General features: G+C 42.8%; 1 protein-coding gene across 1 annotated transcript in view; it reads right to left on the bottom strand.

Moving 5' to 3' along the window:
* NBAS (NBAS subunit of NRZ tethering complex) overlaps positions 1 to 25,705 on the bottom strand; it is a 975,710-nt gene that overhangs the window by 887,825 nt on the left and 62,180 nt on the right. The window contains exon 10 of the mRNA XM_040348578.1: positions 152 to 290. Within this exon, the coding sequence (XP_040204512.1) occupies positions 152 to 290 (139 nt within the window). The remainder of the gene's footprint in view (positions 1 to 151; positions 291 to 25,705) is intronic.

The following is a 25,705-nucleotide window of genomic DNA, read 5'->3' on the forward strand; positions in this document are numbered from 1 at the left end:
ATACAAGATCAGCGCAGCTGATGATTTTTTAATTCACTGTAAACATGTTAAACTGCTGAAAATTTTAATAAGGACATTAAAGATGCTTTGATAAATAATTAAGAGCTGAAAATGAATAGTAAATGCACACACAGATTTTCTAATTACTTACTGTGCCCACATCGTCCTCATAATTAGTGACCTGCTTGTAGTGGGGGGAACCGGAGAGCACTCTCCAGGCTGTCAGCCCGCACTGCGTTGCTGTAGACACTCCATCTTCATTTGTCTCACTGCCTCCGACTAACAAAAGCCTAAAAATACACAAAATAAAACATACATTATTGATTATACAAAAGGTATATCTCTCAATTACAGCTTATTCAGGTAGCTATTTTGAACACTGGGAGGTTTCATTACTAAAACTGGAGAGTGCAAATTCTAGTGCAGCTCTGCATAGAAACCAATCAGCTTCCAGGTTTTTCTGTCAAAGCCAAGCTGAAGTTAGAAATTGATTGGCTACCAAGCACAGCTGTAACATATTCTGTGTGCCCCCCCCCCCCCCCACGTATCAGTGTTTTTAAAGCAAATCTGTAATGTTAATCGAGACCAACTGGGATCTCATTCTTGTTCCCACAGTGCAGATAGAGAACAAATAGGAGAACGGCTGATATGGGCAAGAACGATTGTCTTATGCACTCAAACATAGCAACGCCTTTATTTATTTTTAAAGTGATATTAAAGTCTCTTTTACTGTTTAAAAATAACAAACATGTCATATTCATCTGCTCTGTGCAGTGGATTTGCACAGAGTAGCCCAGATCCTCCTCTTCTCGGGGCCCTCTTTGGTGCTCCTGCCCCCTCCTGCTGAGTGCCCCCACAGCAAGCAGCTGTGGGGGCAGCAGAGCCAAGCCACTGCTGTGGCAGCAGCTCGGCCCCACCCTCTCTCTCCCCTCATTAACTCACTGACTTTGATTGACAGCAAAGGGAGCCAATGGCTCCCACTGCTGTGTCTCAGCCAATCAGAATGGAGAGTCCCAGACAGCCGAGGCTCTAGTGCAACACCGCTGGTTAGAGATGGGCTCAGTTAAGTATTAGGGAGGTTGCTGTCCAATGAAAGGTTTTTTATTTTAATGCATAAAATGCCTTAAGATAAAAGAAGCTTCTGCTTATAGCACCACTTTAAGTCAACAGCTACAAATACTATATTTGCAGACATTTAAAAATCAAGTACTTAGCAATGCCTGAGGTCCAGCGCTGTCACCCCCTTTCTGAGAAACCACAGCTAGCTCTCCACTGGGCATGCACAAACTCAAATGGCGCTTTGTGAATGGTTCTGCAGTGTGGTCCTGCATGTTATGTATCGGAGGAGGCTGCAGAAGGGGAGGTGGCAGGGAAAGGGGTGCCATTTGCACGTAGGTGAACATTGCAGGAATGGGAAGGAGTTCCAATAAAAATGACACCCCCCCCCCCCCCCACAAGCTTAAAAAAAAAAAAAAAAAAATGTAACTTAGTTGAAGGTTGGGGGAAGGGAGCGAACCAGTGGGACTAAGGCAGGCCATCCACACAGAGATGCAAATTTCTTTGGTTGCAGGAGAAAAAAATAGCACGATTCCAGCCCTATCAACACAAGCAGAGCTGACAGGGGAAAAATGTATTTTCCTGGTGGGTGGGCGGTGGGGGCAGCCATCTCTGCCAGGAGAAGACAGTGATTATCGCTGGTGGCTATAGCAGCCGCTAGCGATAATCACAAGAGAATCCGGCAAGCTGGTTGTACCCAAGTTAATCACCTTGGTACATTCAGCCTGCCCATTAACGGTATGAAAATCGACCGGTTCCTGCTGAACAAGCAGAGATTTGAACCATGTATGGCCAGCCTTAACTTTTTGTGTGAAGTTCCACTTTATATCATTAATATTTGCAGTTCAGAGAGCAGGTACCAGATTCACATTACTTTCCAGTCCCCAGTGACATCATAGCATCTCTAGACATCTATACTTTGGCTTTTAAACCTCATTATTGGTGGTATATTATCAAGTAAACTTTCTTCTGTGTACCTGAGAACTCTGATCCCTGCAACATTATTTCACAAAAGCCACAACTTTAACTCAGATTTTTAGACTGTGCCACGCAACCTCCCGACAACAAAAAGGCAAGAACACACGAGCATCCGCGTCCCTGAACAGCCTCTGAGAACATTTACGTGAGCACATTAGAACATTAGATAACCCTCACTTTCTAAAATATATAAACGCGAGCGTTAATCCATTACGTTTTTAGCAAACAGCAAAAAAAAGAAATAACCAGAAATCACACACAAATAGCAACTTCCCTAATGTGCACAGTATCATAACAGAAAATGTGCCAATTCCACAAAAAGTAATTACTCCAAATCATAGTAATTGCTCTCTCATTTGTTACCAAGCGAGGCTTCTGCCAGTTGGAATCAACACAACACAGTATTAAATTTGTAGAGGAGAAAAATAACAAGTAAAATAGGCTTGCCTGAAGCCGATATTATTCAGATGATGATGATGGGAGTATGAGATGCATGATTTTCTAGGATATTCGTTTTTGGGCGAATGCTTTAATGGAACGTGTGCCCATGCATTGACAAGCCGGAAGGTGAAAATTGGGCCTAATTACCCATGCTTTGGTTTGAAACAGACTTTATTATTCATTCAGAATCGACACTTAAAGGAGTTGAAAGGAAAAAAAAATGTTTTTCTGAAATTACTGTTTACAGGGTATAGAGACATAATAGTTAACCGATTCCTTTTAAAAATGATAAAAATAAATAAATAACAATCAATCATATAATGTACCTCCTAGTTTCAGTTTCGTTTTTGCATCTAGTTTAGTTTTTGCATGTTATTTGATGCCTCTGTGCTGGACAGACCCATAGAGCAGTATTGGTTTGGAAAACCAAACTAGAATCTCCCAGTACTGTGGTCACCAGGAAACAGACAACCAGGAAGTGTCCAGAACAGAGCAGAGTTACAGCAACAGTTAGAGCAAAAACAAACAATGAGGACATGAAACAGGAATGCAGTAAGGTAAAGGAAGCTATTTAGCTAAAAAAAAAAAAAATCCTTTAGTGACCCTTTAACCACTTCCCGACCTCCTCATGTACATTTACGTCGGCAGAATGGCACAGACAGGCACAATCACGTACCTGTACGTCCTCTGTTAGACGTGGGAGGGGGGTCCGATCGGGACCCCCCCCCCCCCCCGGTACATGCGGAGGTCGGATCCGCTCGGGGAGCGATCCGGGACGACAGCGCGGCTATTTGTTTATAGCCACTCCGTCGCGATCGCTCCCCGGAGCTGAAGAACGGGGAGAGCCGTGTGTAAACACGGCTTCCCCGTGCTTCACTGTGGCGGCGCATCGATCGGGTGATCCCCTTTATAGGGGAGACTCGATCGATGACGTCATTCCTACAGCCACACCCCCCTACATTAGTAAACACATACACAGTGATCCCTAAATGTTACAGCGCCCCCTGTGTTTAACTCCCAAACTGCAACTGTCATTTTCACAATAAACAATGCAATTTAAATGCATTTTTTGCTGTGAAAATGACAATGGTCCCAAAAATGTGTCAAAATTGTCCGAAGTGTCCGCCATAATGTCGCAGTCACGAAAAAAATCGCTGATCGCCGCCATTACTAGTAAAAAAAATAAAAACAATTTAAAAAAAACTATCCCCTATTTTGTAAACGCTATAAATTTTGCGCAAACCAACCGATAAACGATTATTGCGATTTTTTTTACCAAAAATAGGTAGAAGAATACGTATCGGCCTAAACTGAGGAAAAAAAAAATTTTATATATGTTTTTGGGGGATATTTATTAGAGCAAAAAGTAAAAAATATTGCATTTTTTTCAAAATTGTCGCTCTATTTTTGTTTATAGCGCAAAAAATAAAAACCGCAGAGGTGATCAAATACCACCAAAAGAAAGCTCTATTTGTGGTGGAAAAAAGGACGCCAATTTTGTTTGGGAGCCACGTCGCACGACCGCGCAATTGTCTGTTAAAGCGACGCAGTCCCGAACTGTAAAAACCCCTTGGGTCTTTAGCCAGCATATTGGTCCGGGGCTTAAGTGGTTAAGAAGTCTCTTACTTTTACACAACATGTGCATATGTCAGCATAAATAGAATGTAGACTTACGAATATTAAAATCATTACAACGGGATTGAATACTGAGCAACTAACAGACAAGGCATGTTGGGTTAAAAGTGGTATTAAACACTCAAGAATGTAACATGCCCCACATACTTGGAAATGCCCCCGTGTGAACACTCACTTTCACTCCCGTCTCCACCACTCACTCCCGCAGTAGAGCACCAATTTCCTCTGGCAGAGGAAAGGAGGAGGATGTGCACTGGAGGACAGAAGAAGAGTGGCTTGCCTCTGCAGACGATGTCAGAGAATAGACATGCACTAGAACCACACCTGTAGGGGTGACACTGTAGGACAACCCAGCGGCAGACCGTGGTACAACCACTGAGGAGACAAAGAAGGACCACCGTGCAAACCATACAAAGAGAAATCCCATGAGGCAAGTCTTTTTAGTAGCATTAGGTAAAAAAAAAAAAAAAAAGGAACCTTTGGCGTCACTTCAAGATGGAGTTCAAGTAGATGTTAAACCTAACAAATAAGAAAAGTAAGGCGCTACTCCTTTTTTGTGTCCAAATGAATTCAATAATGTGCCAAACCATAAATAATCCCAATTACGTGATATTCACCCAAACACAACTCTATTAGAGTGTGCCAGAAATGTGCTTCATGTTGTATCCAATAATTCTTATATGCCAGAAAATGATAGCAAACAAATAGAAATTAAAAAAATTTAAATGTCCACAGTGAGCCAAAAAAAATAAATCTGTGCAATGTTTGAGTTCTCAAATAAAACCAATTCGTCCCATCCACTGGGTCTTTAAGAAGAACTGTGAAAAAAGTCATAGCTCTACAAATAGAGTGCTCCACCACATGCGATTTAGGGGGACACTCACCAGATCCTTGTGGCCATAAGAGCAGTATGGGATTTTTATTTTGAAATCATACTTACCTAGGTGGATTCAGCATCGGTCCGATGCTGCATCTGTTCCCCACTGGCTTTATGGCTGAGAACCAAGCAATCAAACACAGCCGATCGCTCGGTTTTCAGAGCTCCATGAGCAGAGAGCTCGCTGAGAGGCTGAGCCAGGTTCCGGTCAAGGCATGTGGGTGGACCCCAAACATATGGTCGTGATCTTTCCTAAGCCTTGGCCGGCCCTGTGACGTCAGCCTGCTGTCTGCTGAAAATGGGTCACAGGAGTGCAGAACGAACTGTACTCCTGTGATCCAAAGGAGAAGTACAGCCAAATTAACTTTGGCTGTGCTTCTCCTTTTAAGCTTATGCCAGCGATGGGATGGATCCTGCATACAGTGTGTTCTCCTGTCCACTCTCACATTCAGTATGGAATCACAGATCCTCAAAGGACGATGATAGGTATACAGTGCAGCACGTTTATTAAAATCAACAGTTAAAACCCAGCCAGACTTTTGCACTTAGATGATGTTCTGCCCAGACCGGCATCAGCTCAATGAGCCTGCATTTAATATAAACTGCTCTGCCGTTCTCTCCACAGAAACGGCATGCGTTCCACCTCAGCAGGATATGACGTCATCGACCACCTGGACGGCGGATCGGTTTACATTAAACGCAGGCTGATTGAGTTAAAGCTGGTCTGATTCCTATGCAATTTTATGAGATTTCAGAGATTGGGTTTAGATCTGATTTTGATGCAACATATGCATTTGTCATCATAGAATCTAGACTTACAAATATTCAAATACTTATTGTATATTGAAAAGGTATACTGAAAAAACACCAGGAATAAGAGAGACTAAGAAGAAATTAATATTTCTTGCTAAGGCCCCGTACAGACGACCAAACATGTCTGCTGAAACTGGTCTGCGGACCAGTTTCAGCAGACATGTTCGGTCGTGTGTAGGCCCGAGCGGGCAGGATTCCAGCAAACATTTGCCCGCCGGGCCTTTTCCCAGCGGACAAATATTCCTGGACTTGTTTTAAAACAGTCCGCTGGAATCCTGCCCGCTCGGACATGTTCGGTCGTCTGTACAGACCTACCGTACATGTCCGAGCGCCCGCCATCCCTCGCATTCGTCGAATGACTTCGACGCATGCGTGGAAGCATTTAACTGGCAGGCCCGCCCACGTCGCCGCGTCATTGTCGCGGCGACACCGCGTCATCGTCGCGGCGACACCGCGTCATCGTCGCGGCGACACTGCGGACACGCCCCGCGTATTGTTTACGCGCGGATTTCTGTACGATGGTTAGTACAGCCATCGTACAGAAATCCATGGGCAGACATGTACGGTGAAAACGGTCCGGCGGACCGGTTTCATCGTACATGTTTGCCCGTGTGTACACGGCCTCAGAGACGATTTATACAGCTTGGATCAGTAAGAACAGGACTTACCAACCCTATCCATTAGGTCAGACATGTTAAAGCAATGTCATTTGGGCAGCATGTGTTGCTCTGCTGCCTTGTAGCCCTCGTCTAGTGTAGGATTTTAATACAAACTGATCCTAAAACTATCCTTGAGCTCATCAATGTGAACTTTTACTTAAATGTTAAAGAGCAATTCCAAGCAGTTAGTGAATGCAATTAATGAGCTACAAATGCCATCCGGCAAAAACTGCCGCATGCCAAGAAACAAAAGTTCTCTTAGTCTACCTGAAAGTGTATCGAAAGCCCAAACATTTTATAGTTTTAAACAGGGGTTGGAGATGTTGTCATCTCAGTTGTGTGCTTACTGGGAAGATTCACTTTTTTCGATATGTTCTGAGGACCAATTTTACTGGGGCAGAAAGTGAGAGAATATCCAAAGTCGTCAAAAAAAAGGGAAAGTTTCTAATGGGAACACTTCTGATGACAACAGCTCAAGAGGCGATGTCCTGCTTTCTCTGGGACGGGGTAAAAGGTAATTCTCTTCAATGAGACATAGACAGTTAAAAAACATTCCCTACACTATATAAAACAAAAAAAGTGTAGATTATGAATGTAAGAGATATGAACATAAAAGAAATGTTTCAAGAAAGTTTTTAGGACACATCTCTTATGCCCTTGCTGCTTCTTCTAGCAAATATCAGCTGTCAGAATGACAGCCAGAATTGCTTTATAATACATAGCAGGAGTGGCTGGCAACATAACACTGGCAAAATAACACTGCAGTTACCATTTCATTCATATGCAGTACTGTATATCAAAATTCTGACCCTTGATCTGCACATAACATCAGTTTAACCAATACAAAAATAAACAGACCCACGGTGGAAACTTACTGTTACTAAACCCAGGACCCTGCATTCACTATATCTGGCCTCCCACACTATACAGACACATGGAAATGCAAGTATTTTAGTAAATATAAACTGCTAAATACCATTTCTCATCAGCAGTATCTAGCAGTCTTGTCACTTCTATCAGTGTCTGGTTAAAGCTTGTAAGAGAATTTTTCACTCTACTCCGACTGTCCTATGAGGCTGCAGGACCCCTGACCCTCTGTCTAGACACAAGGCGGAAGAACACACACTTCCACAGTTATGCCACGTACACACGATCGGAAATTCCGACAAGAAAAGTCTGATGTGAACTTTTGGGTTGGAAATACGACCATGTGTAGGGCTCCATCGGAATTTTTTCGCCAGAATTTCCGCAGAGAAAAATTAGAGAGCTGGTTCTCCAATTTTCCGTTCTTGGAGGAAATTCCGATTGTCTGTATGCAATTTCGACGCACCAAAAACCATGCATGCTCGGAATCAAGTCGATGCATGCTCGGAAGCATTGAACTTCATTTTTCTCGGCTCGTAGTAGTGTTGTACGTCACTGCGGTCAGAATTGTGTGACCGTGTGTATGCAACATAAGTTTGAGCCAAAACTCAGTCGGAAAAAAATCCACGGTTTTCTTGTCGGAATTTCCGATCATGTGTACGTGGCATTAGTATAGCAAGAATGCTTTACTGCATATACAGACTGATTTTACTGTTGTGGGTTTAGTAAGACTTAAAAAAAAATGCAATTTCACTGCAACCCAGAGAACAGTTCACATGCCACTAGGAATATACTATACGTCATGAAAAATCTGCTGTGTAACTTCCTCCTCCTCAGTTTCCTATAGCACAAATAAACATTTTTAAATCTGATTGGTGGCTTTGAAATAATTTGTCATTGTTTTACATCAAACGTTCAGTATGCGAGGCTGCATTGGGTGTGGTTTGGGAACTCCTCTCTAGATGAAAAGTTATGTAATGTATACATCTCATGATGTAGAGCAGTATTAAAACCAAAACCAAAAATGTAATATATTGCAGATTACCAATCCTTAGATGTGGTGGCTGCATTATGTTTTTTTTTACTTTTTTCCTGCTGTTTTCACCTGGAGATCTGGCCAGTAAAAGGCCAGTCACTGGCTGTGTGCTCTGCCCCTCCAACCCTCACTGGAGTGCCATACTGTGGAGGGGGTGAGAGTGGCTGGCTTAGGCTCTCAACGGCGCACTGAGAGGCTGAGCCAGCTGGTGGTCAGGTATCTGGGAGGATCCAGATATTATTGTCGCGATCCCTGCAGAGCTTTGACAGGCTCTGTGACGTCTGATCCCTCGGCTGAGACGCGCTCTTCCTCTCTGCCTGGGGTTCTCGGCTCTTGATTGGATTGATAGCAACACAGGCATTGGCTCCTGCTGCTGTCAATCAAATCCAATGACACGAGCACTGGGGGGGCTGAGCCGAGTCAGGCATTCTGTGTCAATAGACGCAAATGCTGGACTTGGGAGTGTGCCGTAAGGTAACCCTCCGTGAGAGTGCTTCTCCTAGGGGGGGTTTACCAAAGTGGGGAGGAGCAGAGAAAGTCATTGGTGGACCCCAGAAGACGGTGATCAGGGCCACACTGTGCAAAACAAACTGCATAGTGGAGGTAAGTATGAGTAAATAAGTTTACAAAACCCTTTAAACTGACCATATATACAGGGATTAAAAATGTGGCCAGTTCAGCACGGCCCAGACAAATTTCAATCCATGTATGGGATAGCTGGTTGTAAAAAAGTCGATCTATTGATCAACTTCTGTACAATCAGCCTGTTGGGGTTTTCCTAAATGATCAGTGCAACTGGCTACAGCCAGCAACACAAATCATTGTATTTTGTCTGGGGGCAAAAAACATTGTAATCTTCCAGCAGAATACAATAGCTCAGTAAGAGGGATTCCCCCATCACATCAAATGTGATCCCCCATCCGCCAAGTGATTCCCCCATCCACATCAAATGTGATCCCCCATCCGCCAAGTGATTCCCCCATCCACATCAAATGTGATGCCCCATCCGCCAAGTGATTCCCCCATCCACATCAAATGTGATCCCCCATCCACATCCACTTTGATGCTCCATCTACATCGAATGTGATCCACCATCCACATCAAATGTGATCACCCATTCACCGAGTGATTCCCCCATCCTGTGTGATCCACCATCCACCGAGTGATTCCCCAAGCCACATCAAATGTGATTCCCCCATCCACTGAGTAATTCCCCCATCCACATCAAATGTGTTCGCCCATACACCGAGTGATTCCCCCATCCACCGAGTGATTCTCCCATCCACATAAAATGTGAGCCCCCATCCACATCAAATGTGATCCCCCATCCACCAAGTGATTCCCCCATCCACATCAAATGTGATCCCCCATCCACATCCACTTTGATGCTCCATCTACATCGAATGTGATCCACCATCCACATCAAATGTGATCACCCATTCACCGAGTGATTCCCCCATCCTGTGTGATCCACCATCCACCGAGTGATTCCCCAAGCCACATCAAATGTGATTCCCCCATCCACTGAGTAATTCCCCCATCCACATCAAATGTGTTCGCCCATACACCGAGTGATTCCCCCATCCACCGAGTGATTCTCCCATCCACATAAAATGTGAGCCCCCATCCACATCAAATGTGATCCCCCATCCACCAAGTGATTCCCCCATCCACATCAAATGTGATCCCCCATCCTCCGAGTGATTCCCCCATCCACATCAAATGTGATTCCCCCATCCACATCAAATGTGATTCCCCCATCCACATCAAATGTGATTCCCCCATCCACATCAAATGTGATTCCCCCATCCACATCAAATGTGATTCCCCCATCCACATCAAATGTGATCCCCCATCCACATCAAATGTGATTCCTCCATCCACATCAAATGTGTGGATGGTGGAATCGGTTGATTTTTGTTTTCTTTCAACCTGCTGGATGAATGAAAAAACTAATCATGTATAGCCTGCCTTACTTTCTGTCCTTCATTGCAGTATTACATCTACTAAAAACAGGCCGAGGCACTTTAAGCAGAATGTTGGAATTACACCATCACATCTGAGTAAGCCTACCTCAAACTTCATTTAAAGATCTGTGACATGAAGTCCATCTGATAGCACTACACCTTATTTTGTTTATAACCTGCTGCACAGTAAATCACTCAGCCTGGACTTATAATGGCAAGCCACAAGCCACATTGCTCCCAGCAAGCCAATAAAGAGAGGCAGTAGTTTAATAGAAGAATCGACATCTGCCTTCTAAGAGACCAGGCAGGGTGCTTAGCAAAGCTTTATGGAGTAATTAACTATTTAATATACACACAAGTATGACCTAGCTGTGCCTGTTCAGTGGTTTGTGATAGAGGCAGAAGAGTATTCTAGCTGGGTAAGCTAAAAACACTCTGCTCGCAGATTTTAGCACACAACGCACTAATTACGAGCCATTTTTGAGGTAAAGAGAGTCGTTCAGAGTTTATTCTGTTATAAAGATTTTTTTTATTTTCTCTGTTGCAGGTTTTCTCTCATTTCCTTTTTGGTAAAACGACTGTTTGCAGGACAGGAAGTAAGGGACTCCTCCTCAATGAAGCTGCAGATAGCAGTTCAAATCCAACATAAGTTTGATTCCTTCCACATATGAAGACGTGAAGTCACCAACACTACAAATTAATGCATTTGATATATTTGATGTGAAGACAGTGTCACACAAAAATAAAAACATTTAGAAGAACTAGTGTCCCCATAGGAAGATTTCTCCTCGATTACTTTTTTGGATGAAACCCAAAATTTGGGATTTTCTTTTACTTTCAATGATAATGATAAACAGGACAATAGAGAGGGTGGCTCTCCTTAATGGGGGTGTCCTGACAAAACGAACAACCTGGCAGAATGTGCAACCCGCGTCACTTCCTGTAACGTTTAATCAGCTGCATCGCCAAACCGCGCTCACTGCGCATTCGCAACACGTCATACATGCCTTCAGCGGCTGACATCAGTGCACACAGGAATTTGCCTGAAAAAAATGCTCAACCTACTACTGCGCATTCGTACGCGGAAATCAACTAACACTTACAAAATTTACATTGCCAAGACCATCTTGGTACACCTTACACTCAACCTCATCACACCTACAGTAAGAACATCTTGCTACACTAAACCCCATTTTGAATTTGCATAATAATTTCAGCAACTGAGTCAGTTTATCTACTTTACCACTTCCATACCAGGCACTTACGACCCCTTCCTGCCCAAGCCAATATTCAGCTTTCTGCGCTGTCGCTGTTTAAATGACAATTGCGCGGTCATGCTACACTGTACCCAAACAGAATTTTTATCATTTTGTTCCCACAAATAGAGCTTTATTTTGGTGGTATTTGATCGCCTCTGGGGTTTTTATTTTTTGCTATACAAATAAAAAAAGACCGAAAATTTTTAAAAAAATTTAAGTTTTTCTTTTTTTTCTGTTATAAAATGTTGTAAATAAGTACGTTTTCTCCCTCACTGATGGGCACTGATAAGGCGGCACCACCAATGAGGTGGCACTGACGGCACTGATATGCGGCATTGATGGGCACTGGTAGGCGGCACTGTTGGGTGGCACTGATATGCAGCACTGATGGGCACTGAAAGACTGCAATGGTGGGTACATATGGGTGGCATTGATAGGCAGCACTGATATTTAGCACTGATGGGTATCCCTGGTGGCACTGGCAGGGATTATGAATGGGCACTGGTTGGCAGCTGCCTGGGCATTGATTGGCAGCTGCCTTGGCACCGATTGTCATTCCCTGGTCGTCTAGGGGGCATACCTGGTGGTCCAGTGTGGATGCCCATCCCTGGTGGTCCTGGGCGGCATGCTGGTGGTCCTGTGCAGTGATCCGAGGGGGGGGGGCTGCGCTGATAAACTATCAGCGCAAACCCCCCCATGTCAGGAGAGCAGCCGATCGGCTCTCCTCTACTCGCGTCTATCAGACGCGAGTGAGGAAAAGCCAATCAGCGGCTTTTGCTATTTACATTGTGATCAGCCGCGATTGGACGCGGATGATCACGTCCTCTTCTTTGGATTAACATATGGTAGGCTACCCTCACGGAGACTGAATGTGAGCCTTCTAATGGAGACCTGTTCTTTTCTTTTGAAATTCTCAATAAAATTTGTATTTTTGGTGAAATACCACACTATGTGGATATTCCTCTGTATTTTATCTTCCTCCGTGGAGTCTATCTTGGCTTAGGAGATCGTAGAGCCTTTGCATGCAAGATTGTGGTTTATATGGCTGCTAAGCTGCAAGGTGTCCGATGGCCTCCTTGTGGGAACAGAGCAGCTGGTAAGGATTCCTTTTGGGAGCACTCTTTTTTTCAGTGGTGCACAGTATCATAATTTCTTCACGGCAAAGAGGGACTATTAAAGTTCAGAAAATCTGAGCACCTTTTTGCAATATTTTAGAATATATTATTTTGCACAGTGTTTGCGCATTTTATATGCACCGATATGTCAGTTTAGGATGAGTTCATCATATGTTTAATGCGCTTTTATTGTGTCTCTTATACAATTTATTAACTTATTCCTAGCACAAGGATAGCACACTTTTTATTGTCTGGTTGGAGCTAGGTCTTAGATTGTGGCTGCAAGTAGATTTAGAGATTTAGTTTTAGGCTAAACCTCTACTTTAAGAGACGCACCCTGCAAGGCCCTTAAAGCAGTAGTAAACTTCCACACACACACACACCAAAAAAAAAAATCCTGTTGCAAGTTAATGTCATGATGTGCTAGTATGCATTGTATACTACCACATTATGAAAGAGTTACCTTAGAAAGAAGCCCTCCAAGTGACATGCTGTCACCGCTGACAGGGCTTGCATCCTTCCAGGTTTGCATGCTCCATCCATTTGGCCGAGCTGCAATGACATCACTCCTACGCATGCACGTAGGAGTCACGGCTGCAGCACAGAGCCCTGAAGGCATGGCATGAGCATGCGCCAGTGACGTCACTGGCTGCACAAACAGAGAATATCGCCTAAATAGTGCATGTTAAGGAGATCTTCCTGGTACCTCATAATCGATATACAGCTGTCACATGACCCAGCTCTTTCCAAGGCTGTCTGCAGTGAAACCTAAGCAGGAGGAGATTCTAGTCCCCTGCTGCTGGTCACATGTTCAGAAAAAAAACATACTTTTGAAAATAGATTAATAAAAAAAAAATGATCACACAAATGTATATTTAAAATGAAATCTTTATTTTTTATTTTTTGGGCAATAACATGGTGTGGGCGGATATCTGCCAGTCACAGGTTGTGTCACACCCCTCCAGCCTGTGTCTTAGAATAACAGGGAGATGAAGCCTCAATGAATCTACAAGTAATATCCTATCTCCATTGTGTTTAGCTGGCTAGTGGGCATGAAGAAGGAGGGAGGGAGTGGGCGGTCATTTACCACTGTGTATATTCACCCACATGTGTGACTCTATAGTCACATGGGCTGCTCAGATGTGCTAGGGAGAAAATACTCATGATAAAAATACACTGACAACAGAGCATGTGCACTAGCTGCCAACTCTACAAAATCCCCAACTGCAGTGGGGACATGGACAGCAGGGGGAGACAGAGAACAGCGGGATCCACCAGCTTTATTGCAAAATACAAAAAACATATTTCATAGTGAATGAGTAAGTGTGAACAGCATACTTGATCTGAGTTTTAAGTTGTACTGTCTTCACAATGAACACTTGAAACTCATTAATTTGGAGTGCTGGTGACTTATCTTCCTATCTGGTTCTGGCATGGCTCCATCATTTTAAGCACCCATCTTTGCAATGTCAGGTACTGTGAGCAGCACAGCTACTATTTGGTCTTTCAATTGCTTCCCCATGCTATCCAAAACCAGAAAGGGTGTTTTTGACTTGACATATTTGGACAACACATACTTTATATTGGTTTCATGGTCACAACAAAAAATGTTTTAAAATAATATTTTAAATTGTGCTTGTTCTTTTTTTAAATCTTAAAAACAAAAGATTTCTCTTCTATGCAGATGGGGATGAGTTAATGTTTGCCATAATTAACTGTGCTGGCAGATCTCATTATCAGTTGTAAACTAGATTTGAACATGGTCTGACGAAATTGGTATGGTTTAGCAGGAATTGGACAAATTTTGATCCGTCTTTGGGAAGGCGGGCTGTACTGAAGTTGATACATTGATCAGCTTCAGTACAACCAGTCTATCTTTTTTTTTTTTTTCCTGAGATCATTGTATTCTGATGGCTGGGAAACCTCCTGCTGTCAGAATACAAAAATGCAGGGGGAGGGATTACCCCTTTCAACACCGACTGTGCTGAAAGAGGCAATCCAGCAATTTTCTTTCCTTAAACCTGTGGTTGAAGGAAAGCAGATTATGTACCATATAGCTTTCTTTGGAGTCCTAGAAGACTGATTCAAACAAACACCTAGAAAGGTAAAAACATATATATAATTTTTCTGTTTCAATATTTTATTGGATTTTCAAAAATTGTAACAAGCCGTGGTTTGCCCACGCAGGTGCGACATTGAACAGATAAATAAGGAAGTAGCGCATGAACATGTAATGAATAACAAATCAAACTATAACCCAGGCAATGGAGGACCAGGTTGAAAATTAGGCCTGTGTCATAGACACACATGTTATTCTGTACCCCGGAGTACAGCAGTCTACATTGTTGGCCTTCATATCAGAAAGCAATGAGAGAGAAAGCAAACAGGGAAAAAAGAGAAAGAGTAAGAGAGAAAGTAGAAGAAAAGAGGAGCCCCAGAAGAGGGCGAGTATCACGGACACGGGACCTGTCAAAGCAAGATTACCTAAAGCCGACCATAACTAGTCAGAATATATATAATTTGTAATTATTTTTAGGTATGCTGTGTGAATAAAAACACAGAAATATGTATTGGGGGGTTTGACTGATCTCACTGCAAAAGTGGAAATACACTTCAAATCGTTGACTCAAAACACATATATAGATCAGGAATTCAGATTTTTAGCCTGACCCATGCTCCTTCTAGGTCAAAGACTCTTTAGCGTTGAAGAAAGTAATAACCAAGTATTCTCAAAAGGTCAGAAATGGAAGCAGCTGCAGGCATCACACTGGTACCATTCTTTGGAGAGGACAATCAGCTTTATTGTAATAACAACTGATGCGGCTCAGAAGCCGCTTGCGTCCGTTACTACAAGCAGCGGGAGGGGACGTCGCCCCTCCTGCTGCCGCTGCCCGAGCTTTCCCGTCCAACCGGCTGAAGACCCGAACCAAGACGATGCTTCATTCGTGTCTCAGATCTAGTAACCCGGAAGTGATGTCATGACATCACTTCCCGGATTACTGGCATCTTAAGACGCCAGTTTAAAAAAAAAAAAATAGTATTCAAAAAACGCTGATCTTGACCTTTTTAATACTTTCAAGTGCAGATGAGTGGTTTGGGGTCTTATAGACCCCTGATCTCTCCATAGAGAGTACCTGTCACTGCCTATTACTGTCACAAGGGATGTTAACATTCCTTGTGACAGCAATAAAAGTGATTTAACAAAAAAAAAAAACGTAAAAAGGACAATGTAAAAAAATTTTTTTTTTTAAATGTACAGAATTTTAGCAGAGAATAATCAGCTATCGGCCTGAGAGGTGGCCCAAATATTGGTATCATATCGCCACCGAAAAAACGACATTGCTCGATTCCTAATTGGATGCACTGCAGGTGAGAGGAATTTCCATTGTTCCTCCCCCTTTGACAATTAATTTTAGTTTGTTTACAAGCCGTTACTGGCTTGTAAAGCATCTGATCAAACCAATCTTGGTTTGATCAAATACTTTGAAGGCCAGAGGAAGGATCTAGGATCTAATACACCCCAGATCTCTCCATAAAGAGAATGTGTTGTGGCCCATGTGATCACAAGGGACGTTATTCAATATTATAATCAAGTTTAACCAAGAAAGCAAAAAAAAAAATACAAAAAAGTACCACAAGCGTACACAATTTTAAAGTTTGACATGTTGGGTATCTATATACCAAAAGATAATTACTTATTACTAAATTTTATTAGTTTGAAAAATGGTAGTGCAAATATTGTGTAATGTAAAAAATTGCAACAACCACCATCCAGGGCCTCTGCTTAAAAATATATATATAATATTTGCAGGTTCTAATTAATTTACTAGCAAAAAATACACATTTTTACATGTATGAGAGAAATGTCAGAATTGGCCTGAACTGGAGGTGGCTAAAAGGCATAAGCATGGGAAGAAAGCCAAAAACCTTTATGGAAAACATTATAGCCCAGATTCGCGTAGAGCGGCGTTATCTTTGAGCGGGCGTAGCGCAGCTCATATGCGCTACGCCGACGTAACAGAGAGGCAAGAACAGTATTCACAAAGCACTTGCTTACTAAGTTACGGCGGCGTAGCGTAAATGGGCTGGCGTAAGCCGGCCTAATTCAAAGTAGGAAGGTAGTGGGCGTGTTGTAATAAAATGAAGCGTGACCCCATATAATGAAGGGCCGAACGAACGGCGCATGCACGCGCAGGCTCAGAATCACGTTGCATATACTCTCTAAGATACAACGGCTCAATGCCTACGACGTGAACGTAACCTACGCCCAGCCCCATTCACGCACGACTTACGTAAACAACGTAAAATACGACGGCTGTTCCGACGTCCATAACTTTGCATGAAATGCGCCTATTTGGTGGTTTATCTTTACGCCGGACGTACGCCTTACGTAAACGGCGTAGATTACAGCGACGGGCTTAAGTACGTTTGTGAATCGGCGTATCTCGCTCATTTACATAGTCGACGCGTAAAACAATGGAAGCGCCCCTTGCGGCCAGCGTAAATATGCGCCCAAGATACGACGGCGTAGGAGACTTACGTCGGTCGGATGGAGCCGAAATTCAGGCGCATCTCCTTTGCAGAATCAAGCGCATAGATACGACGGCGCATCCGTGGACTTACGCGGCGTATCTTTAGATACGCCGGCGTAAGTCTTTCTGAATCCGGCTAAATAAGTTGATCATAATTTCACCTGCCTATCTCTGCATCTACTGATTATTACATTTTCACTGAAGGGAACATCTTACTTATGCATCATATGCTCGAGCTATATTGAACAGATTTGTAGCAAGCTAAAAATATCAACTATGCAGTCTTTGCAAGAATCCTAGAAGGACCCGTTTAATTAAACTTAATATGCCACCAAACCCACACCTTTCTGTTATATACAGATAGGCATACTAGCAACCCTTTGACAGGTGCTTATTAATATAGCCAAGCTTACAAACTTGCAGTTTGCTCCTCTGTGTGATGTATGCTCGCTGCACCTCTGTGGCTTTCAGTGATCGGATATGGAGAAATTAACACTGCAAAACCGGAAACACGCCCTTATCTTGTGCCATGGGTACGATGGCGACGACAGCCCCAATTTCTCTTGAAGATGTGTGCCACACCATAGCCTCTAATGCACCAGCAGCGAAGACTACAAAGTCCTCTTCCTAGTTATACAGGACCGCCTCCCTTACTTGCCTCTTCTCCCCCGACATGTAGATTATGGCTTTAGAAGAGTATTTGCAATTTCATTTTTTCCCCATGTTCAGTATACATAATTGAAAAGGCGAGGATGAATTAAGCGGATGTTTGTAAGATAGCACCAGCTGCTGTTCCTCTTAATGACATGTTTTTGCTGCCACACTAAAAGCAACATCTGTCTGTTCTTTCCCCTATAAAACACAACTGAAGTCCTTCCCAAGCTTCATCTGCCTACCTGCACAGCCACTGAGGAACTACAAGTCCTAGCATGCACCGACAAGCAATGACACCTTCATATATTCAGCTGCTGGACAACCACTCAAGCTTATTCAAGGCTCAAGCCCTGTACACACGGCCGGGATTCACGTCAGGAAAAAAAGGTTATTTTTCCTAACGAGATTCCTGGCAAGATTTTCTTGCTGGCCGAGTGTACAGACATACGATTGAAAAGAACCGCCGTGAAATAGGTGGCTTTAAGCATAAATTATGTTTATTTGCGGATGACATCCTTTTATTTATTTCTTCCCCACAAGTAACAGGCCCAAATCTCATCCCATTACTCAATAGATTTGCGACGTTTTCAGGTCTAGTTATAAACCCCAAAAAATGCTCAGCGTTAAATGTATCCCTCTCAAAAATAGAACTCAATGCAGCGAAAATAGGCCTTCCTTTCGAATGGACTGATAAAAGCATCCCATACCTAGGAACCCATCTAACCGCTGACACTTCTGACCTATTCTCGCACAACTACCCTCCTCTCCTTAAACACATAATACATTTATTAAACTCCTGGTCTCAGCTCCCGCTGTCATGGCTGGGAAGAATCAATGCAGTCAAAATGACGATTCTCCCAAAATTGTTATATCATTTCAGAGTGCTCCCCGTCCCACTGCCGGCATACTTTTTGAGAATAGCACAGAAAAGAATGGCAACCTTTATCTGGGGCTCCTCCAAGCCTAGAATAAAAGCGCAAATACGTCACCTCCCCAAAACACACGGAGGATTAGGGTACCCGAACTTGGTGAACTACTACAGAGCAGCACAAATATCAACCATTGCCAAATACCATGCAAAAAAAGGAAGCACCCCTCTGGGTAGCGATAGAGGCGGCTGAATGTGACCCCGTCCCACCAGCTAACTTATTATGGATCTCCCCCAAGTCACGCAGAAACATTTGCAACCCCATTATCAAACACTCGCTGTCATTGTGGGACAAATTCAAAACTAAATACCTATTACAGTCCCCCCTTAATCCATTGCTCTCATTTTACAAAAATCCTGCATTCTACCCAGCTTGGATCTTCCCTAACACATTCAAGGAATGGGTGAAAAGAGATTGTATATATGTTTATAAATTCCTAGGTCCATCAGGCATCATGCCCTTCCCAACATTGTGCAAAAAATATGGTATCCCCCAATCAGAACTGTTTAGATACCTCCAAATAAAACATTTTGTAGAGTCGCTCATGATCCCGGCGACACCGAAAAACATGATGTCTCCATTTGAAAGAGTTTGCAAGGAAAATCCACACGCAAGAGGTACAATATCGACCCTATATCTCCAAGCAACGACTCAAACTAGTATGGCAAAACTCCCATATGTACAGAAATGGGAAGATGACTTAAATCTTGTACTCAATACCTCTGACTGGAACCAGATATGGCAAAACACTAAATCTGCCTCCAACATATTAGCATTGGAAACCAATTATAAGGTGTTAACCAGATGGTACCTGGTGCCTGATAGAATAGCCAAATATGTACCGAGTTACTCTGGACAATGCTTTAGGGGTTGTACAACCGCGGGTACATATTTTCATACATGGTGGACGTGTCCTAAAGCACAGAAGTTCTGGAAAAAGACTTTTGAGATAGCAAATATCCTGACCAAATTGAAAATTCCTCCAGACCCTAAATTAGCCCTTTTGAATTTAAAGCCCAGTAACTTATTACGCGCACAATTTAAACTACTAACACAACTCTTTACTGCGGCCAAGCAGACCATTGCTAAAGCCTAGAAAACCCCAAATCTTTCAGTGACGGAAACAAAAAATAGAATGAATACTGCTATGTCACATGCCAAAATGGAGGCATTGGACACGGACACGATCACCAGGTTTGAAAATATATGGTACCCGTGGACGCAATACACAGCACCAGGAAACTTTAACGAAGGAGTAATGATGCCATGGTAGCTTGCTCAATAAACACATTTGTTATATAAGGTATATATTGACAACAGAGCCAAGCCCATCCCTGCAGACCCTATTATTCTATCCCCTTTTTCCCTTCCCCCGGTTAGTTATTGTATGTGATTATATCCTCTTATTTTTTACAATCGACGCAGAGATGGTAGCGTACTTTTGTAACTTATAATTAATATGTTTAAGGTTGTGTTAAACAGAAACTTGTAGCCTTTAATGTACGGCTAATCTGGAAACGAGGCAACTTGGACAGACTGTAAGCATTCCACATCTAAATACTCAAGCTTCTCCAGTTGTCGCCAGAAGTATTTGGTTATACTCTTCTTTGTTTTATTTTGCATTTAATTCTAAAGATGATATAATTTGTTGAGAATATGGAATGCCAACCTTTTGTTCACTATACCAAAAGTTTGCTACATGTACAATGTAACTTTACAATCACCAAATAAAGATAATTTTGACAAGGAAAAGAACCGCCGTTCTTTTGAATGGCACGAACCCGGTGACGGCATCGACTACGACGAGCATGCGCTCGTCACATTCGATGCCGTCGCCGCCATCTTGCTTCACCCTACATATGGCTTGGAAGCTACTGTGCGTGTGTCAAAGTCATTTCGAGCATGCGCGGGTTTCCATGAAGGCAGGTAAGTATACAGAAGCCCGTTTTTTTTCGGCAGGAAAACACTGCAGATAATCACGACAAGAAAATAGAGAGCAGGTTCTCTATTTTTCTCGTCGAGATTCTGGGCAGTTTTCTTGACGAGAAACCTCAAAGCCTCGTACACACGCATGGTTTACTTGGCAAGAAAATCTCTGCCAGCAGTTTTCTTGCCAAGAAAACTGTGCGTGTGTACGAGGCTTCGGGCTCATTAAAACAATTCTGCCCTAGATGATATCATCCCATTCGAGATTTTTTTTTTTTTTTTTTTTAGGAGGGATTTATGACAAAAGCACATTTTTTAGGGTACGTACTACTTCTATTTTAAGAAGTTTCCTATATGATAGCAGGGTGTAGGAGAGTTTCTTTCCATCCTAGGCTATGGGGTTGTGTGTTTCTATTGATGTGTAGGAGAGACACAGCTCTAGTCCCTGCATGCCACTCTGAAACAGGAAACCCTGAGCAGCAGTCATGGCACCAGCCCAGACTGAAGTACAAGATAAAGAAGGTACATACTCAATAAGTGATTAACCACAATACCGGGGACTTGTACCCCCTCTTCCTGTCCAGGCCAATTGTCAGCTCTCAGTGCTGTCACACTTTGAATGGTCATGCAACACTGCACCCATATGAAAATGTTATCATGTTATCAACACACACATACACACACACACACACACACACACACACACACACACACACACACACACACACACACATATATATATATATATATATATATATATATATATATATATATATATATATATATATATATATATATATATTTTTTTTTATAACAACCTAGAGAATAAAATGGCGGTTGTTGCAATACTTTGTCACACCGTATTTGCTCTTACAAGCGCACTTTTTTGGGAAAAAATACACTTTTTTCAATAAAAAAAAATAAGACAACAGTAAAGAAAGCCCAATTTTTTTTTATTTTGTGAAAGATAATGTTACGCCGGGTAAATTGATACCCAACATGTCACGCTTCAAAATTGCGCCCGCTCGTGGAATGGCGACAAACTTTTACCCTTTAAAATCTCCATAGGAGACGTTAAAAAAATTCTACAGGTTGCATGTTTTGAGTAACACAGGAGGTCTAGGGCTAGAATTATTGCTCTCGATCTACCGATCGCGGAGATACCTCACATGTGTGGTTTGAACACACGTATTCATTCGCTTCTGAACACAAGCTCAGCAGCACAGGGCGCATTTAAAACTTTTTTTTTTCCTTATTTCTTTTACCGTTTATTTTTTCATTGTTCTTTAAAAAAATGCAATGACTTGGAGACAGGTGAGGACCATCTTCCCCTTACTCATGTTCATGTCAGGCTAGGGACAGGTCTGGATTGCCTCCGCCGTTACCGACGGCCTTGAGGCGATTAAGTTCGCATTTATTGCGCTATACAAGTTACGCACTCACTCAGGGCACCGTATAGAGGCTGGCGGAGGCGATCTGGACCTGTCCCTAGCCTGACATGGAGACGAGTGAGGGGAAGATGGCCCCCGCCCGTCTCCCATAAAAGTGATCTTGCAGCGAATCCGCCACAGAAACCACTTTTATCTGAAAGAGAACTGCCGGCTCTTGAAGAGGATACAGGGGTTATGGTAGCTAGCTTCTACCATTACAACGGTATTCCTCTTCAAAGAGAAGACGTTTATAGTCGTACGGCGGGAAGGAAGCGGTTAATCACCACTGGGTATTTTTATTTTTTGCAAAAAAAAATTAAAAATACTGTACCGGAAAAAGAAAACACACGTTTTCTTTGTTTCTGTTAAAAAAATGTGTAAATAAATAATCTTTCTTCATCAATTTAGGCCAAAATGCATTCTGCTATATTTCTTTGATCACTGACCCAAATCAGTGATTATTATTTAGTCTGTAGGAAAGTTATACAGTCCATAAACGATGGTATATCTGAAAATTGATCGAACCTGATGTACTGATGGCCCATCTTATTTCTTGAGGCCCAAAAATGTCAGGCCAGTACAGATATCCCCCGAACAACCGCTTTTTGGAAAGTAGAGAGTCCAAGGTATTTAGGAAGAGACATGGTAAGTTTTTTGACGTAAGTTTTTGGAAATTAAAAAAAATTCACCAGTACAATGTCTTCATATAATGGGTTTGGCAATGATAAACCACTTAAGACCCGGACCAATATGCAGGTTAAGGACCTTGCCCCTTTTTGCGATTCGGCACTGCGTCGCTTTAACTGATAATTGCGCGGTCGTGCGACGTGGCTCCCAAACAAAATTGGCTTTTTTTCCCCACAAATAGAGCTTTCTTTTGGTGGTATTTGACCTGCGGTTTTTATTTTTTGCGCTATAAACAAAAATAGAGCGAAAATTTTGAAAAAAAATCAATATTTTTTACTTTTTGCTACAATAAATATCCCTCAAAAAGATATTAAAAAAAAACATTTTTTTTCCTCAGTTTAGGTCGATACGTATTCTTCTACCCATTTTTGGTAAAGAAAAAAAATAAATCGCAATAAGCGTTTAACGATTGGTTTTCGCAAAATTTATATAGCCAGATTCAGTTCAGGTAGCTTTACGCCGGCGTATCAGTAGATACGCCAACGTAACTCTGAATCTACGCCTGCGTAAACTTAAGCGTATTCTGGAAACCAGATGCGCTTAAATTAGGCTAAGATACGAGCGGCGTAAGTCTCCTACCTTGTCGTATCTTAGGGTGCAATTTTTCCGCTGGCCGCTAGGTGGCGCTTCCGTTGAGTTCGGCGTAGAATATGCAAATGACTAGATACGCTGATTCACAAACATACGTGCGCCCATCGCAGTAAAGATACGCCGTTTCCGTAAGAGGTACACCGCCGTAAAGATAAAGCTGCCCCCTAGGTGGCGTAGCCAATGTTAAGTATGGCCATCGTTCCCGCGTCGAAATTTGAAAATTTTACGTTGTTTGCGTAAGTCGTCCGTGAATGGGGCTGGACGTAATTTACGTTCATGTCGAAACCAATACGTCCTTGCGGCGTACTTTGGAGCAATGCACACTGGGATATGTACACACACGGCGCATGCGCCGTTCGTAAAAAACGTCAATCACGTCGGGTCACCACCCATTTACATAAAACACGCCCCCTCATCCTCATTTGAATTAGGCGCGCTTACGCCGGCCCCATTTACGCTACGCCATCGTAACTTAGGAGGCAAGTGCTTTGTGAATACAGCACTTGCCTCTCTGACTTACGGCGGCGTAGCGTAAATACGATACGCCGCCGGAAAAATGCGCCGCCGTACCTGAATCTGGCTAATAGTGTTTACAAAATAGGGGATAGTTTTATGGCATTTTTATTAATAATTATTTTTTTACTACTAATGGCGGCGATCAGCGATTTATTTTTGTGACTGCGACATTATGACGGACACATCGGACAATTTTGACACATTTTTGGGACCATTGTCAATTTCACAGCAAAAAGTGCTATAAAAATGCACTGTTTACTGTGAAAATGCCAATTACAGTTTAGGAGTTAACCACTAGGGGGGCACTGTAGGGGTTAAGTGTGACCTCATATGTGTTTCTAACTGTAGGGGGGCGGGGCTGGACGTGTGACGTCATTGATCGTCTTTTCCTATATCAGGGAACAGACGATCAATGACACTGCCACTGTGAAGAACGGGGAAGGTGTGTTTACACACACACACCTCTTCCCCGTTCTTCAGCTCCTGTGACCGATCGCGGGACACCGGCGGCAATCGGGTCTGCGGGTCCCGCGGTCACGGAACTTCGGACTGGGTCGCTTGCACGCGACCCACGGCTGGGCTCTTAAAGGCCACGTATCTGGGTCCAGCCGTGCCATTCTGCCGACGTATATGGGCAGGAGGCGGTCCTAAAGTGGTTAAGGACGAAAAAAAAAATATTCTTACATTTTTTCTTTTCTTTACAATATTTTTTAACACACTTTGACCAGAGCAATATAATATTACCATAGTAGCATTGTACTACTGTGGGGGAAGTGATCAGTATTTTTTTTTATAACACATTAGTTTTGCATATAACAGTGCATTACATTTCTACAGTATCTCTCAAAAGTGAGTACACCCCTCACATGTCTGTAAATATTTAATTATACCTTTTCATGTGACAACACTGAAGAAATGACACTTTGCTACAATGTAAAGTAGTGAGTGATTTTCTGTCCCCTCAAAATAACAACACCCAGCCATTAATGTCTAAACCGCTGGCAACAAAAGTGAGTACACCCCTAAGTGAAAATGCCCAAATTGGGCCCAATTAGCCAATTTCCCTCCCCGGGTGTCATGTAACTAGTTGGTGTTACAAGGTCCCAGGTGGAAATGGGGAGCAGGTGTGTTAAATTTGATGTTATCGCTCTCACTCTCTCATACTGGTCACTGGAAGTTCAACATGGCACCTCATGGCAAAGAACTCTGAGGATCTGAAAAAAAGAATTGTTGCTCTATATAAAGATGGCCTAGGTTATAAGAAGACTTCCAAGACCCTAAAACTAAGCTGCAGCACGGTGGCCAAGACCATACAATGGTTTAACAGAACAGGTTCCACTCAGAACAGGTCTCGCCATGGTCGACCAAAAAAGTTGAGTGTCCGTGCCGCACAGTGCATCAAATTGGTCTGCATGGCTGTCGTCCCAGAAGGAAGCCTCTTCTAAAGATGATGCACAAGAAAGCCTGCAAACAGTTTGCTGAAGACAAGCAGACTAAGGACATGGATTACTGGAACTATGTCCTGTGGTCTGATGAGACCAAGATAAACTTATTTGGTTCAGATGGTGTCAAGCGTGTGTGGCGGCAACCAGGTGAGGAGTACAAAGACAAGTGTGTCTTGTCTACAGTCAAGCATGGTGGTGGGAGTGTCATGGTCTGGGGCTGCATCACTGGGGAGCTACAGGTCATTGAGGGGCCATGAATGCCAACATGTGCTGTGACATACTGAAGCAGAGCATA

Source organism: Rana temporaria, chromosome 4 (genome assembly GCF_905171775.1).
Source record: "Rana temporaria chromosome 4, aRanTem1.1, whole genome shotgun sequence".
In the NCBI taxonomy this organism is placed as follows: domain Eukaryota; kingdom Metazoa; phylum Chordata; class Amphibia; order Anura; family Ranidae; genus Rana; species Rana temporaria.